The sequence below is a fragment of the Condylura cristata genome, unplaced genomic scaffold, assembly GCF_000260355.1.
Source record: "Condylura cristata isolate star-nosed mole 26May11 unplaced genomic scaffold, ConCri1.0 scaffold00032, whole genome shotgun sequence".
Lineage (NCBI taxonomy): Eukaryota > Metazoa > Chordata > Mammalia > Eulipotyphla > Talpidae > Condylura > Condylura cristata.
In genome coordinates this window covers 3049651-3065801 of record NW_004567133.1, presented here as the reverse complement: position 1 = coordinate 3065801, position 16151 = coordinate 3049651, and the positions used below count along the sequence as shown (strand labels likewise).

The 16151-nt window shown below is 40.6% G+C and overlaps 1 protein-coding gene across 1 annotated transcript in view; it reads right to left on the bottom strand.

Moving 5' to 3' along the window:
- Positions 1-1192: 1192 nt before the first annotated feature.
- KDELR2 (KDEL (Lys-Asp-Glu-Leu) endoplasmic reticulum protein retention receptor 2) overlaps positions 1193-16151 on the bottom strand; it is a 15330-nt gene continuing 371 nt past the window's right edge. Inside the window, exons 2-5 of the mRNA XM_004691933.2 lie at positions 10350-10450; positions 7325-7483; positions 6003-6255; positions 1193-3199 (exon numbers count right to left, since the gene is read on the bottom strand). Of these exons, the coding sequence (XP_004691990.1) occupies positions 3165-3199; positions 6003-6255; positions 7325-7483; positions 10350-10450 (548 nt within the window). The 3' untranslated portion in view covers positions 1193-3164. The remainder of the gene's footprint in view (positions 3200-6002; positions 6256-7324; positions 7484-10349; positions 10451-16151) is intronic.

Sequence of the window (16151 nt, the reverse complement as noted above, 5' to 3'; positions counted from 1 at the left end):
CCTTATGTTTAATTTTGTTGCTCCTGTTTGTTAGGAGGGCTTACTGAGATGATCTTTCAGAAACTTGGAACTGTTGTTTCTCCAAGAATTCTTAAAGTCCTGAGACACTCAGTTCTCAGTACTTGAAGTAACAAAAAGCTTTCTTAGTTTCAGGGCGTACTGATTTTCCTGTTACAAGACTATGTGTCTTAAAAACCTTATTAGATGTGTAAATAGGTTCTGTATTCCCATCCTGTTCTGATAATAGTCGAGTGTAGTTTAGTGATTGCTTGGAGAATCTCACCTGTTAAGTGCCTAAGCCTAACCAGCAGAAATTGAAATATTACATTCTATTATTATAAGAATACCCTTACTTAAAAGGATGAGTGCTAATTCTATGTTGCAACTTATTTTGAACTGCTGGGATCAAAGGGAATTGTTCCAGAACTGGAAGAGAAACATCCACAGCACCTGCACAAGGCTCCACACTACAAAGTTAACCTATTGTCAAGGCTGGGGTTCAGGGAACTCTGGGCAGAGCACAGGCTCCTTGAAAATTCCATACTCAGCCACCAGAGGGCAAAGTACACAGGGGGGAAAAAACCCAGAGTAGACACAAAGAAAGGGAGAAAGGACCCACCAAAGAGCTGAGCACCTGTGTACACTGAGATCTGCTGCCAGTCTCAAAGTGACATCCCTGTCGCAGGAGGGTGACCTGTGAAACCCTGTGGTAGAAGTCCTGCATGTAACTGAGGGGAAGGAGGGTCATGTTAAATCCAACGTCAGAGTTAGTTTGTGGGAAACCAGGACTCTTAATATAAAAAGCTTGGTTTTACTATCTAGGATTACCACAAATTAGTTACAATTTCTATTGCAGCAAGATCTTTAGCTACCCCTTTCAGAAAGTGTTCAATCTCATGGCATCTGGGATGTATCTTCTCTAGTAAAGTCTTTCCAACTGCAACTCTTTTTGGTCACCTATTTCTCTACCTCCTCCTCACTTGAGCAACTATAAGGAAGCACGAAATGTCATTTGCTCTGTGATGAACTAGATGGACAGGGGATGAATCAGTGTCTGTAAGCATCCAAGAGCCAGCAGTTTTTCATGGAGTCATCACTTAGTGGGTCAATCTGTTAACTTTGCTTTATTTCTCTTCATGTCTAGATTAAAAAGAAACCACTCACACAAATAAAGCAGCTCAATAAAAAAAAATTACCTGATAACCTTTATTCAGGAAGTGAAAGTAACTCTGAAACAGTGCTTCATAAGGTGTGTCATACAAGGCCTTTGCTTCCAATGTGTGCGAGGACTCTGCCCAGTCCTGTTTCCCCACGCAGGCACACTATTAAGATGTCATCCTGGTTGGCTACAAAATGGTGGTAACATCTCAGTCAGTTTTATTTGTACTTCGGGAGAACTGGAGAAGGCATGGCTACTTCCTAAGTCAAGGTGTGCTGAGGGCCCAGATCCTTGTTCTAGGTGATGTGCTCTCCAGTCAATGAGCCCAGCTTGTGTTTGATTTGCATGCACGAAAACAGATGCCCCCCCCCCCCACCTGCAGTGTGGGCAGCAAACTGTGTCCCACTTATGATGGGATTTCCCAACCTTCCTCCACACTCTCAGAATCTTCAAAGGAGAATGAAAACAGAAATAACCCAAGACTAAGATGCTGGAAAGAAAGATACTCTTGATACACAAAAGTAAAGCCATGAGGAAATGGGGAAAGCAAAATGAGAGAGACAGAATTACAATGCCAATGTAGAAAAATACTGAGATACACTAAATAAAAATAAAACCCACCCCGCTCCCTTCTTCCACAAGATATTTTAATGCAGCAAGAAAAAACTACTTCTTCCTTGTAGTAAGCACTGTTAGTACTCATCACTTTAACATTTATGATGCATCACATAAAAACAAAGTCAGATACTTTTGCATAAATCAAAAAAAGTAGTAAAATCAATATAATGGCAGGAAGGGGGAGGTGCCAATTTTCTCACAAAATACAGAAAGTTTTAGATTATTATATGGATAATAAATGTTTGCACCCTTACACAGTGCTTATGGCCAATTGAAGCAACAAAAATTATCATCCTGACATAGGATGTTCCAAAAGCCTAATTTATAAAAAAGGACAATTTATTCTATATTTAATAAAATGTTTATTTAGGATGGTAACACAAGAGAAATCATGCAAGAGCTTAGTAAAAACAAAACAAAAATGTAAGCATATAAGAAATGGCAATTGGTGTTGCCAATTAAAGAAAAAATGTGAATCATTACTACCCAAAAGTAATATGAAGAACATTTTAAATCTGAGCATGGTTGTAGGAATCTTTTGGAGCTGTAAAAGTCATGGGTAACTATGTGTCTTTCATTCTTCAAAGGAGTCAAGTCCTAGATCCTAAACAGTCATAAAGTCCTTTGAGTCCTGCATTCAAATGGCGAGCAGCCCAGAACCCCTACCCACTGAGTTTTCCAATGCCCTTGGGACAATCTTATACTGATACCTCTTAGCAAGGGAGGAAGGCAGGCATCCTTGGTGACTCTTCAATAAGACTCCACCTATATTTAGAATCTCAGTTGGTAATGCAAACTGTTAAGACTTGGAAGCCATCCTTACCAGCCTTAACTGTAGTGTTTTGATGTCCAAGGAAGGATTTCCACAGCAGGTGGGAAGAAGTTTGAACAGAAATACTAAATTTAACATAGTGTCTCAAATGTCAACAAATATTAACTCAGCTCTTGGCAAAAAAAATAAATATAGTGGAATGTAAATTTGATAGGTGGAAGAATATATATAATCTACCAACTGTCAAGGAGTACAATTTCATTGCAGACAAAAAAAAAAAATTTCAAAGAATTAAAAAAAAGTTTGCACTTATTCCTCACAAAACCTTCACTTTTGGAACTACCCCAATTGAAGCTACACACTGAATTTATTAATACAGCATTAAGTTTCTTTGTGTAAAAAAATCTTTGTACATAGTAATAAAAAAAGATAAGGCAAGATGCATTAAACAGAAACCTCTGGTTCTTTTCCTCTGGGTAGCACAGAGCCACTGATGACAAGCTGCAAACAGCATGAAGTTTCTGATTTTCCATATCAAGCATCTTGTGCCTCTGCTGTGGTAAGAATTCTGTCCGAGCACCCTGAAGGACAGATGCTGGTGATGGTCTTTGGCACTTACGCTGGCAGACTGAGCTTCTTTCCCTTGAGCACTAGAATTTTAAGGAGAGGAAAAGAAAACAAAAGGTTGCTGTTATTGACAAGTTGAATTTCCTGCTTCCTAGCCCTACAATACAGTATTTAGCAAGGAGCAAAGAAGTAATCTTTTGGTAACAAATAGTCATTTGATTTTGGTGTCAGTATAGCCCTCTGATCTATAAAAATAATGTATATACAAACTGGCATTTTCTTGTTTTATTTAACTCATTTGTAGATGACTTTAAATAAAGTGATGACTTCAGCTTTACTGAGGTATTGACAAAATTATAAGACACTAAAGAGAACATCATAGTGAGTTCAAGTATGTTTTTATCACTAAAAAACTCCTGCTACTTAGCTGATGCATTATTACCTCACATCATATTGGTATTTTATTAGTGTATCTGACAGCAATTGTATGTAAAAATACTAATATGAACTGAAATTCTTATTACATTCAAAGCAGCTTTTTTTTTCTTTCAGCTTTTTTTATGATCACTTTCCTTTCTAGTCAACACATATTAAAATCTAACATTATGTACGGATATCTAAAAAGGTTTGGCCATCTGGTCCTCCCTGGTGGTGCAATGGGTTAAAGTGCAGCACTACAAGCTACCCACAGCCACCTCAGTGTGAGTGCCATCTCCCGCACCAGAGGTGATCCACATGGCACAGCAGACCTCTCCTGTCTCGCCAGTGGCTCCCCTCAGCAGTATACTTTGTCAATCTGCCTGTGCTGCTCTCCACTCTGTTCCTGGTGAATCCTCTTATCACCCCTGTACCTCTGGCCTGTACCCCAGTTCTGTAAACATAAGTAAATCTTATGTATAAAAAGGTTTGGGCCCTCCCTGGTGGTGCAGCGGGTTAAAGCACTGCACTAAGAAGCTCAAGCCACTTCCTTATGAGTTCGATCCCAGCCTGCCCTGGAGGTGACCACATGGTGTGGCAGACCTCTCCTGACCCGCCTGCTGCTCCCCTCAGCAGTGTACTTTTTGATCTGCCTGTTCTGCTCCCCACTCTGTCCCTGGTGAATTCTCTCACTCTCTGCATCTGTGGCCTGTACCCCAGTAATGTATGAATAAAAAAAAAAAAGGTTTGGCCATCTTTAAAAAGAAAAAGAGATGATATATATGGCCTCATACTCAGTAATTCCACCATTAGGAATTTTTCACTATGTCAGGGCTTTTTAAAAAAGATTAATTTACAGGCCCTCCCTGGTGGTGCAGCAGGTTAAAGCATAACACTAAGAAGCTAAAGCCACTTTAATTATATATTAGAGTTCAATCCCCGCCCCGGAGGTGACCATATGGCGCGGCAGACGTCTCCTGACCCGTCCGCTGCTCCCCTCAGCAGTGTACTTCGTCAGTAGGCCTGTTCTGCACCCCACTCTATCTCTGGTGAATCTTCTCACGGCCCCTGCACCTCTGGCTATCCCCCAGTTCTGTATGCATAAATAAATCTTTAAAAAAAAAAAGATTAATTTATTTATGCATACAAGAACTGGGGTATAGCCAGAGATGTGGGGGGGGGGGGTGAGAGGATTCAACAGAGAAAGAGTGGGGAGCAGAACAGGCAGATATACTGAGATACACTGCTGGGGGAGCAGTGGTCAAGTCAGGAGAGGTTTGCAGCACCATGTGGGTCACTTCTATGGCTGGGGATTGAACTAGTGCTGTGGTAGCTGCAGAGAGCTTCACAGTGCTGTACTTTAACACACTGCGCCACCAGGGAGGGCCCCTATGGCAAGGATTCTTATCCTGGGATCTATGGTGGATCCCAGGGACCCCTGCACCTATGCTCTATGCATACATTTGTACCATTTATGCTTCATTATTTTTTTTCTAAGTGAGACATGGCTTTTTTTAAGTCATATTTTTGTTAAGTTTACATGTTTCACACTCACCTAAATACAAGTATATACATATACAAGAATTCTGATTTAAGCACTGTTATTTCAAAAGATGCAAATCAGTAAGTTTAAATACCCATAAGTGGGGACTAAATAATTTGGTAATGCACATAAAGAAATACTCTATGGCTACTAAAATTATGCACACTTCTTTTTACTGACATAAAATATGTAAATGGGGGAAAATAGCATATGTACAGAATAGCATATGTAGTTTAAATTCTTTATCTGTGCATATGTAGACATCTGAAATAACATTTACTGAAACATTAACAGTGACTATCTCTGGTGGGATTTCAGGAGATTGTCTTCAAATTTATTTGTTTTGATTAATTTTTTTTAAATAATATAATATTTTTTTACATCATTTTTAACTTTTTTTTTTTTCACCTCATTTGTAATCCCCATGGGCATTCTGATTAATTTTTTTACAATAAAAACAGTCTGGGCCCTCTTTGGTAGTGCAACGGGTTGAAGCACAGCACTACGAAGCTATTGCAGCTACTGCAGCATGAGTTTGATCCCCAGCCAAGGAACTGACCCACATGGCGCAGCAGACTTCTCCTGACCTGCCCACTGCTCCCTTCAGCAGTGTATTTCAGTTAATATGCCTGTTCTGCTCCCCACTCTGTTTCTGCTGAATCCTCTCATCCCCCATATCTCTGGCCTGTACCCCAGTTCTGTATACATGAATAAATAAATCTAAAAAAAAAAGCCATTGCAGAAATACAACACAAGAGAAAAATAGACCGAAAACCCTGATCCAAAATTTTAACAGTCATCAAAATATTCTTTTGAAGCCAGCCCTGATTATGAACTTGTGACTGACTAGGGATGTATTATACAAAGGAGCTCCTATAAGCACACAGGGCTGTGGGACAAACCAAGCAAGGCATGGCCCAATGTACCTTTTGTTATGTACAAGTAGAAGAAGTCGCAGTAGAGAATGGTCTGGACAACACCAGCCACTACAGCAATAAGGTCAAAAAAGCCCTCAAAGTAAAAGCGCCAGATCCAGTTGACGAGATACAAAGCACGGTAGAGGCCCAAGAAAAACAGGTAGTGGGTGGTGATGGTCTCTGCCTCCCCGGTCTTACTGATCATGAAAAGCTGTGGAAGGATAGCCACCGACTCCAGATAGATGGAGAAGGTCCACAAAATCTGTAAAAGAAATTGCAGCTTTGGTTAGCATCTAGGGCCCACTGTGAACTCATAGGAAATACCTTGGCATTATGAGGGGAGCAGCATAAAAAGAGCCTGAGTATCTGAGCATAGAATTAGGTAGCTTAGCAATTTAGTAAGTCACAGAACTAAAGCTACATTTAAGAGGGATGGTCACTCCAATACAGCTGGGTGGCCCAGACATCTGTACATTTGCCCTTTCATCACCTTGTGTCTCCCATGTGTTGCTTTTCCATGTACAATTTTCTGTGTATTTTCTACAAACATATATAATGCTTCTCCTGGGTAAGCTTGTCATATTCTGAATCAGGGTGATTTCTCAGTCTTCTATCAGGGTCAACAAAACCGATAACCAGATTCCTTCTCCTTCCTCATCAACTGTCTCTTTTCAGACTAGTTAAACACACTCACTAATTTTCTTATTCCTTGCGCTTTTTTTTTTGGTGGTCAAATCCCAGGGATATAACCTGTAATTGTAATTATGCAAATTTTCTAACATGGTATTGTATTAACTCTGGAGAAGAAGGACTTTCAAACATTCCTGGGAGTGTGTTAAAAACCCATTACAAAGCCCAGAGTAGCTCAGGAACCTAATGGAGCTTAGAATACTAAGGAGGACAGGCACTTTGGAGTAGCCACAGCACTGCACAGAGCAGGGGGACAAAACAAACCACTCCTCCTGCAGGTGAGTGTAACACAGCAGTGTCGCTTTGGGTGTCATGTGTGACACCCACTCATGATGAGGAAACAACAGTTGATGAGTGCAGAAGACCACATCATCCAAGCACTCTGACAGATAGGCCCCTGTTTGGCACTCAGAAGTCATGTTTATATTTTGGAAGAGAGTCAGGTAATAAGCTGTTAACAGAACCCAAATACCTCTGTGCTAATTCTAGTCCATGATTAATTTACCCCAAAGAGGGCATGCTGCATCATTAGTTTCCCAACTCGAAAAAAATACAAAACCTTAAAATCAGAACATGTTATCTGCAAACAGGTCTATTCCCCCAGGGCAGCAGATAAGCACTTAAGTGACTTCTTAACTAACCTCAAGAGGAGAGAAATCGTGATTGACTAGAAATGAGAGGCCTCCCACAGGAACCACCAGAAACTCCACTCGGAAGGTATCATGATTTCCATCATAGGTTGCCTTAAACTTCATGTAGATAAGGTATACTGTGGCATAGGAGCAGGCAATGTAGATAAGCTAAAAACAAAAGAGAAAATACCAGGTCATCAAAGCTTTACAACTGTTCCAACTCCCTTGGTTTTCCGTATCTATATATCAAATTTTAATTTAAAAAATAGCATAAAATTCACTTCTTTGGGATATATAGTTCCATGAGTCACATAACCTAAACCACAATCAAGAAACAGAATGATCTTATCCATACTCCCAACCTAGTAATTTCCTCATGCTGCCCTTCTGTTGGCAAGTCTCCACCCACTCCCAGCCTTAATCACTAGATATTGCCAATCTATTCTTGGCCTTTGCAGTTTGCATTTTTGAGGATACTATATACATGGAGCCATACGTATGCTGCCTTTAAGATGGATTGTTTTCCTCAGAGAGCCAACCCTGCTATTCCAGGTATTCAATATCTTCATTTTATTACTAAGTTACCAAGAGTAACTGGAAGTACGTTACTCACTTACCAGTCAGGGGTAGGTAGGTTATTTCCAACTTGGGGAATGATGGCTAAAACTGCTATTAACAACATGTACAAACTTCTGTGTGAACACAAGCTTTCTTTTCCCCTGGATCCTACCCAGGAGTGAGACTGCTGGATCATATGTTAAATATAAGTTTAACTGTACAAATTACAGTTACTTTTAAATCTCATTTCAAACTATTAAGATAGCAGTTTAAGAAAGAAAATGAACACAAAAGTCAATGCAGTTCAAAACCAATGCCCTTCTCTTTCCTATGAACGACAAGATAAACAATGTAACTCATCCTAAATTTGACAATGCTGGCTTTTACTTAAGTTGTTATTTATTCTGAAGACACAGATTGTTGCTATGAAATTCTGTCTTTGGTAACATAACAAAAGCAAAACCAAAAGTAAGTGATAATTTGTGAAACATCACTGCCTACAAGGGATGGATTTTGTTCACACAGCAGTAGAGCTGTTAAAGCATAGCTGTTAAATTACATGTCCTTTTCACATTCAAAAAGTCAAAACACCACAAAGGCAGCTAATCCAAAGGGAAAGTCTTATTTTCCGAAACACATCAATTTTCAGAGTGCAGAATTTTAGGCCCAAGAACCAAATAATAGATTTAGCTTACGGACAATGACAAGTGGGATTATCAGTTACACCGCCAGATACTATGCTCTTGGAACTTGCTTAATTAGGAAATCATTTGGGCAAATGACTTAACAGGAAAATAAGAGCAGTAATCGAGCCCTCATAGGCTTCAAAACATAACAAAGATATTCAACAGTCCTTAGCATCTTACCAGGAAGTTACATTTGCAAATAAATATTCAACAAAGTTTAAGTATGATGTGAGTGTAGTTTTTGACACAGTACAGCCCGTATTAATCATGTTTAAAAAGTTTCCTTCTATCATCAGTTTTCTAAGAGATTTTATTAAAAGGAGGCTTTTCATCAAATGCTTTTTTGTTTAGTCCACCAATATGGTGAATTACATCATGTCTATTCTAAGGTTTAAAACTGCTGGTCATATCCACATATAGCCCACACCAGAAAAAAAAAACAACCAACCCAGGAAGATAACTGCCTTAATACTGTTAGTTTTCTCCACATACAAATACATATGCATGAATATCAACTGCATATCACCTATAAAACCAGAATACACATTCATCTATACACATAGACCCCTCCAGCAGAACATCCATTCAAGGATCACGTAGCTGGGGAGTCCTCCTTGAACCCTGTCTATGGCCAGATTATGTCCATCAAGGTTTTAGGAGGTGCTTGGGAAAGAAATTGCTTTTCTCCTCATATCAGTGCTTTGCATTTAAGGATGTAAAACTCAACTGTCATTCCTATGATTTTCAGGAGATCATGCTTAGAAATCAGAATGAAGCAAGTATTCATTGGAAAGCAAGCTGTCCTGAGAGGGAGGGGAGGAATTTTCTTGCTCACTCACTTCTAATACCTGCAGTTTTAACTTCCTGGACAAGCAGGGATCTAGCCATTTTTAAGGAAGCTAAGGAGTTCCTGACAGCCATCTGGAGTACTGGCAACCAAGCAGCTACACTGGGCCCGGCAAGCATTTGTAGAACCATTACCCCAAGCTTTCCCTTCATAGTAGCTACCACAACCTGCAACCTTTCAGTCTGTATGGTGATGAAGGGGCTAGTCTCCCCCTTCAGACAGTTAGGACTCCCACTGGTTTTCTATCCTGTCCTCCATGCTAGAAGGTGCCCAAGCCTGTATGAGTTTAAGGACCACATGTAAGAGCAGAGGTCTCCCTAGGTGTGGAGTGTGTACCACCACAGTATACAAGACGTCAGGTGCCACAAATACAGTTTGTATTTTAAACATCTGTCTTTAGAATAACACAAGGACACTAAATATTTAGGGTAAGTTAAGGGGTTTAAAACCACCTAAGTAAATTAGGGCAGATGCTGCTTATGCACAGCAGAAATAAAAAATTGCACACACCAAAGTTTTAAGATATAAAAGAAGGAGACGCCCACACAAATCCCTCTCACAGCATCAAAATGACACATTGCGGCAAGAGCCACTCTCATTCCTTGTTCTGAACTGACTTGCTGGGTTTTCCCAGGGAATCTGTAATTTCTCACTGCCTGAAAACAAAGTCATGACCCTTTTTTAAAAAATGGGGTTATAAAGAGCTTTAGCAGTCTATCACACTCGAGGAACTTAGCATTTCAAAATCTCTATGTGCAAAGTACTTTAATTAAGTAGATGCTGCTCTGAGACAAAAAACAGTCCAAAAGTTGGAAGTCAAGAACAGTATATTTAGACATTATTCTTGAAGATATCTAATTAAACATGCAAATGAGAAAAACTCCAGTTTCCACAGGCCTATGCTTCGTGGCTAAAATACATTCCTTTGGACACCATACCATACCTTCATAGATGTATTATATAATGAAATAAATGAAGTGAAAAGATCCAGGTAACGAGTTGTGAAGACCAGTGCAAACAAAAGCTGGCTTTTTCCAGAAATACCTAAAGAAACAAAAAGAGAGTATCAGAAAATCCTTGAAGAGCTTTATGATTCTGTACATAATGCTGTGCACAAAGATACAGATATGACAAGAGAGACACTGGGCATCAAAGTCAATGTCTGGGATGATGCTAAATAAATGAGAGCAGTTTTTCTTTCCCTTAATATTTTTGAACATGCTCCCATGGGGAGTTCTAACAACTTTTCTCTTACTAGATGGGTGACTCTGGGAAAGTGATTTACGTATGCCATCACCAATGTACCAGGATGTATGTCATTTAAATGAACTTTGTAATCCTCATATATATCATTTCAGGAAGGAATAAATTTCCTGATATTTATTATTTAGTCTTGTAAATTGTTACTTTTAGCATCTTACTTTACATTTTAAAAAAACACCTCATGGTAACTAATCTTTCTAGGACTTGGTGGGAATGTAATGACTAAAGGGATGAAGAATCAAGTGAAGAACAGTGACTTGGGGTCATACCCTTCCCCCATAACAGTAACGTGGCTTCCCAAGGTGACTTCTTTGGTGAGGGCAGCAGTTACTTGGACATAGTGATTTTTAAAATTCCATCTTTTAGATTCAGCACCTAACCAACTTCATGCTGCCATAAAAATGTCCCTGATGTTATGCCAACAATAAACTGGGAAACTATAACTATGCCAGACATTCAAAGCAGCAGTCTGTTGTTAACATCTTGAAAACCTACCACCTCCAACAAACAACCCACCTCCAGAGCACAACTGTGTCTTATGGAGACTTAGCAACCAAAGTTTAGAAGGTCACATAGTAAGCATGCTTTTCTAATATTCACATTTCAACAAATATTTGTGTCAAAGGACAGGAACCATGGGTTTCAGATGTTGGAGGGTGAGTGAATTCACTAAGGAAAGTGAAGCCTTACCAGCTATCAGAACACACCCTTGTGATAGTGCAAACTTCACACCACTAGACATGTAAGTAACCAGATATTCAGCAGAAATTGTCACTGTTTTCGAAATATTAGCACTATTCCTCTGGAATATGAAAATCACATTGTCTTAAATATTTTACAGATATTTACAGTAATATTTTATAAAACCTTTTTGTAACTGAAAGTCAGTCTGGATAGAATGCTTCTCTCCATGTATGGATAACTGTAGTTCTAGTCTATTCACCAACACCTAGATAGAAACTAAAATGTTTTTCAGTTTTATCCTTCTGAATCTATCAGTAGTAGCTAATTTCAGGGTCAAAAGGCAGAGATACAGCCAGTAAGTCTGCACTTTTAGTCTAACCTCTAATAGGTAACTTTCTTTTCCTTTAAAGATCAATGTGCCACAGGAGAAACATGGGGCTTCCAGTGACATAACCAGGGAGACTGAGGATGAAAAGAAAGGGGAGCACATGTGGATCACATGATATTTGTTGAAATCTTGAGAGAAATCTCCTACATAGTTCTAATACTTTAAATGACAAATTAAAGGATACACATAGTACTTCTGGTATACAAGCTTTGTTCTAATGGGATTCTGAGAGAAGGCATATTTGAAATTTTGTCACTGTCAACATTGCTATGCTAAAAATCTGGGACTATTCTATTGCCTTTACCACTCTCCTTTGAGACCGAACCCACACGTCACTTCCTCCAGGAAGTCATCTTTGAAGACAGCCTTCCTTGCTGCTTATTATTCATTCAGCAAGTATGCAACGGGAACTGCTTCATGCCAGCCACTACTCTCCATTACAGCACTTATAAAAACACACCAAGAGTATCTCGACCCCCCACCAGACACCAAGATCTCCAAAGGCTGGGGTCATCCCTTTTTCCATTTTGTATTCTCTGTGCTGAGCACTCGGCCTAACACATAGTGGAGCTAAGAAAATATACACTGAGTGGATGAAAAGAAAATGAGTAGAAAAAAGAAAATGGAATTAATTTTATTTCAAGTCATGAAGTAAATTCTCATTCTGCGGTTTTTCTGAATACTTCCAAACAGTTCTTAAGTCAATCTGTGCCTCTATCACGTTAAATAGACATTGTGTTTTGGGCCCAGCCCTAATTAACTACCACTAGAGGGTGGGCAAGCTCCTTGGGCAGAGGGTAGAGGTATAGGCAGACTGCGGGTGGCCTGGAGCATATCCAGTGGTACAGAATCCACACTGGAGCTGAGGATGTTTAGTAGTTTTACTCTCTTCTCCCTTGAGAAGAGATTAACAACTTGATTAAGAAGAAGCAACATTTTCTTTTTTAAATATTTATTTATTTCTGCATACAAGAGTTTGGGAGTGGGGGTTGCCAACAGCTTCATTGTGCTGAGACTTAACCCAACTTTTTCTTTTAAAACAAGAAAGCTTTCCTGCCTTCAGAGGAAAGCACGGATCCCAGCTGAAGACAGAGCAAGGGCAGGAATCACCTTCTGGGGTGGAATCCTGCTCCCATGGTCACTTCTGTCTGGGATCAAAGCATACAATCAGGTAAAACACTCTCATACTCCCTTTGGCTTATAAAACAGAACCTTCAACCAAACAGAAACCTTCCCATCAATTTTTTTGTTGTGATCACACTGGGGATGTTACCACACTGGGGCTGCTACCAAACTCTTCAGGCCAGACCCCTGAATAATCTTCACAACAGCTCTCAGTAAGGATGAGTTCATGGTAACCACTGTCTTAAAGGAATCATATACCTTCCTTAAAGCCAGTTAACTTTCCCTGGAACCAGGGGCCCCATAGTTAGAAACCATTTCATAACACTGCTCTTGGGCCTTAGGGAAAGAGACACCTTAGAGTAAGAGGGTCTAGGTTCAAGCCCAGCCCCCAAACATTTAGGGTAACTGGGCTCATTACACTATTGGTTCTTCCTAAACCTCACTTTCTCACCTGTTAATTAGGGACAAATTAATCCAGCTTTGTGGGATTGTTAGGAGGAGGAAAAGGTGATAGCTGCTACAAAAAGGGTACTAGGAATGCGGTGGAAAGGTTTCTTGAAGTACTTGATGACAATAACAAAACGTTCTCCACTTGTTCATAAAATATAATTGATTATGTACAATGCATATGTGTGAACTGTCTCTGCCTCTGGCATGTCTGGTAGGATGAAAAGTCTACAGCATATGTAACAACAGGTAACAGCAATCTAAACAATAAGTGAAGGAGGGAAAGAAAAAGGAAGGGCTGGGAGTAATAGATCCCAGTAGGACTCCACTAGTGATTTAAGCACAATAGATAGAGCTCTATTGGTAACTGTTGGCCTGCAGGAAAATATGAATAGGAAGTTCTTCATCTATAAACCTAGGCTTCCTTTCCCAAAGCCATCCACTTCAGTGAAAGTTCAGAAATAAGAGAAACATATCATCTGGGCATCCCTCTGGAATAGCAAATGCAGCCACAGGAAATGCTGATTCAAACAGAAGTAAACAAGATCATGTCCCATTTTAAAACAGGTCCTTTACAACGGACATTCTCAAATTAGATAGTCAGGAAGAGTCTCCATCTTTTTCAATGACCTGTCTTATCCCTACCCCAAGCAAAAAAAGCAACATGGTTCTGGAGCTGCAGGCATGGTCAAAACATGTGCCAACATCCTAATGTGAACCGCAAACGAGTATTTTCAAAGTGAGAAACACAACCTGGATGACGTCTCCTATTCCAGTTATTTGAGAAACTCATATCAAATTCTTACTCCTTCAATAGTCTCTAAACGTTTATAATTTAGGATGGAAAAACAAAGCTGGTAGTTAAATTTGGCATTTAATACTGATGATTTTGATATTTAAAAGATCAGGAAATCTCATGTACAAGAACTAAAACAACCCTAAGCCTGAGGATGAAATTAGTTTAACAGTGTCCTATAACTACAAGTTAGCTATAGGAGTACTTGGCAAACACATGAATTTATCTTCCACAATGTTTTAGCTGTAGTATTTTATATTTTCCTAAATGTTCCTAATATCCCCAATGAAAAAGTAAACATTAAAAAAACAAAAACAAAATAGCATACCCTTTCACTTTCTCCTTATTACTTCAGGTCCCCTCCAGAATTCTATTTTCAGAGCTGCACTGAATTCTCTGTCAGCTTAGTCTAGACACAGTTAGGCTACAGAATGTTTCCATACTTTAAAGAATATCTTTAAATTTCTCCTTACAGGAAGAAAAAAAATGCAAGAATGGGTGGCACACATTTGCTACATGTATCAAATCAATATGTGGGATACCCAAAACTATTAAGTTACATGTCAATTATGTCTAATTAAGGGTGTAAAATAACATTTTCTTAGTGTAATAAAAAAGTGCCCAAAACTATGGGTCTGGCATCAATGTGGACAAAATTTACTCAGAACCCTTAACAGAAAGTTACTGCTTGTCTGTGTTTGAATCCTGGCTCTTTACCACTAATTTCACCTCCCTTAACCTCACTCAGTTCCTTCCCTCACAGAGTGAGGACAAAAGAACAATCCCTAAGGTTATTTTAAGGACTACAGGGACAAGCCATTGAAGGCACTTAGCTCACTACCTAGCAAGTGCCCTTAAGTGCCAGCTACAACTGCTGCAATTATTTTGCTGTCAGTGGAAATCACACACTTGAACCTCTCAGAATCTGGTAAAAACTGAGAGAGCACCTCCCAGCCACATACACATTTCACTACATGGACTTTGAAACATCCACTTTGATTGCTCAAAGGTCTTGTCCTTACTTCCTGGATCTCAGCTATGTTCCAGGGAGACAGGTGAGGCCTGAAGACAGCATTCAAAAGATGTGGTGTTACTTTAGATGTGGAGATTCTTAGAACTCAATGAGGTAAATGGAATCTTTGCACCCAGGTCCTTTAGGACTCCATCTTTTACTGCCTCTGCAAAATTAAAGTTCTTGAATTCATCCAGTTATTTCTCTGAAGCAGTGCTACCAAAAATACGTCCATGAAAGACACTGTTTTTCAGAAATAATTTTAAAAGTCTCGATACTTAAACGTTTAGGATTACTGAACTACAAAACTTCACAACTAATATGTGGAAAGACGCGTCTCCCTGCCTCCCAGCAAAGCGTGCGTGAAGTGTGCACTCCCAGGGAGGGAGTCGCCAACTCACTGGTGACGTGGAGTGAGGAGTTACTGGAGCCCTGCAACCTCCGCGGTACCCGCGCCGCAGATTTAAGCGAACCCGTTATTAGATGGAGGGATTCTAATGGACAGATCGGTTCTGTTGCTCAAAACAGCATTAACGCCCCCAAGGAACTCACTTGGAGGCCTCCCCAAAGCCCCTCCCGGGGAGGGCGTGAGCCTGCACCCGAGAGCGGGGAGAGAGCCCACCAACTCTGGGGACAGGCCCGACTCGACACCTTCACCGCAGGGCCGGTCCTGGAACGGGCAAAGTGGGGAACGGGACTTCTCCCGGCGCCAGCCCCACCTCCCGGGCTGGCCTGGCTGCCACGTCAGGCCGAAACCGCCGCGGTCCTGCCCATCCTCCTGTCCCATTGATTCGCCAGCTCCCAGCACTCCGGTCCGCGGTCCAGGACACCATACCGGCGCGCGGAGTGCCCACTAAAGCCGGGCTGGGGGCGCCCCTGGCGGGCACCCCCTTAAACTTTTCAGACACAGCAGGGTTCCGCGCAGTCCGGTCCGCGCCTTCCTCCGCCCGACCGCTCAAGTTCGGCACAGCACCAGGAGCACAGCACGGCCCACCGCAGGGACCCCCCGCCCGGGCCCGGCGCCGCCGCG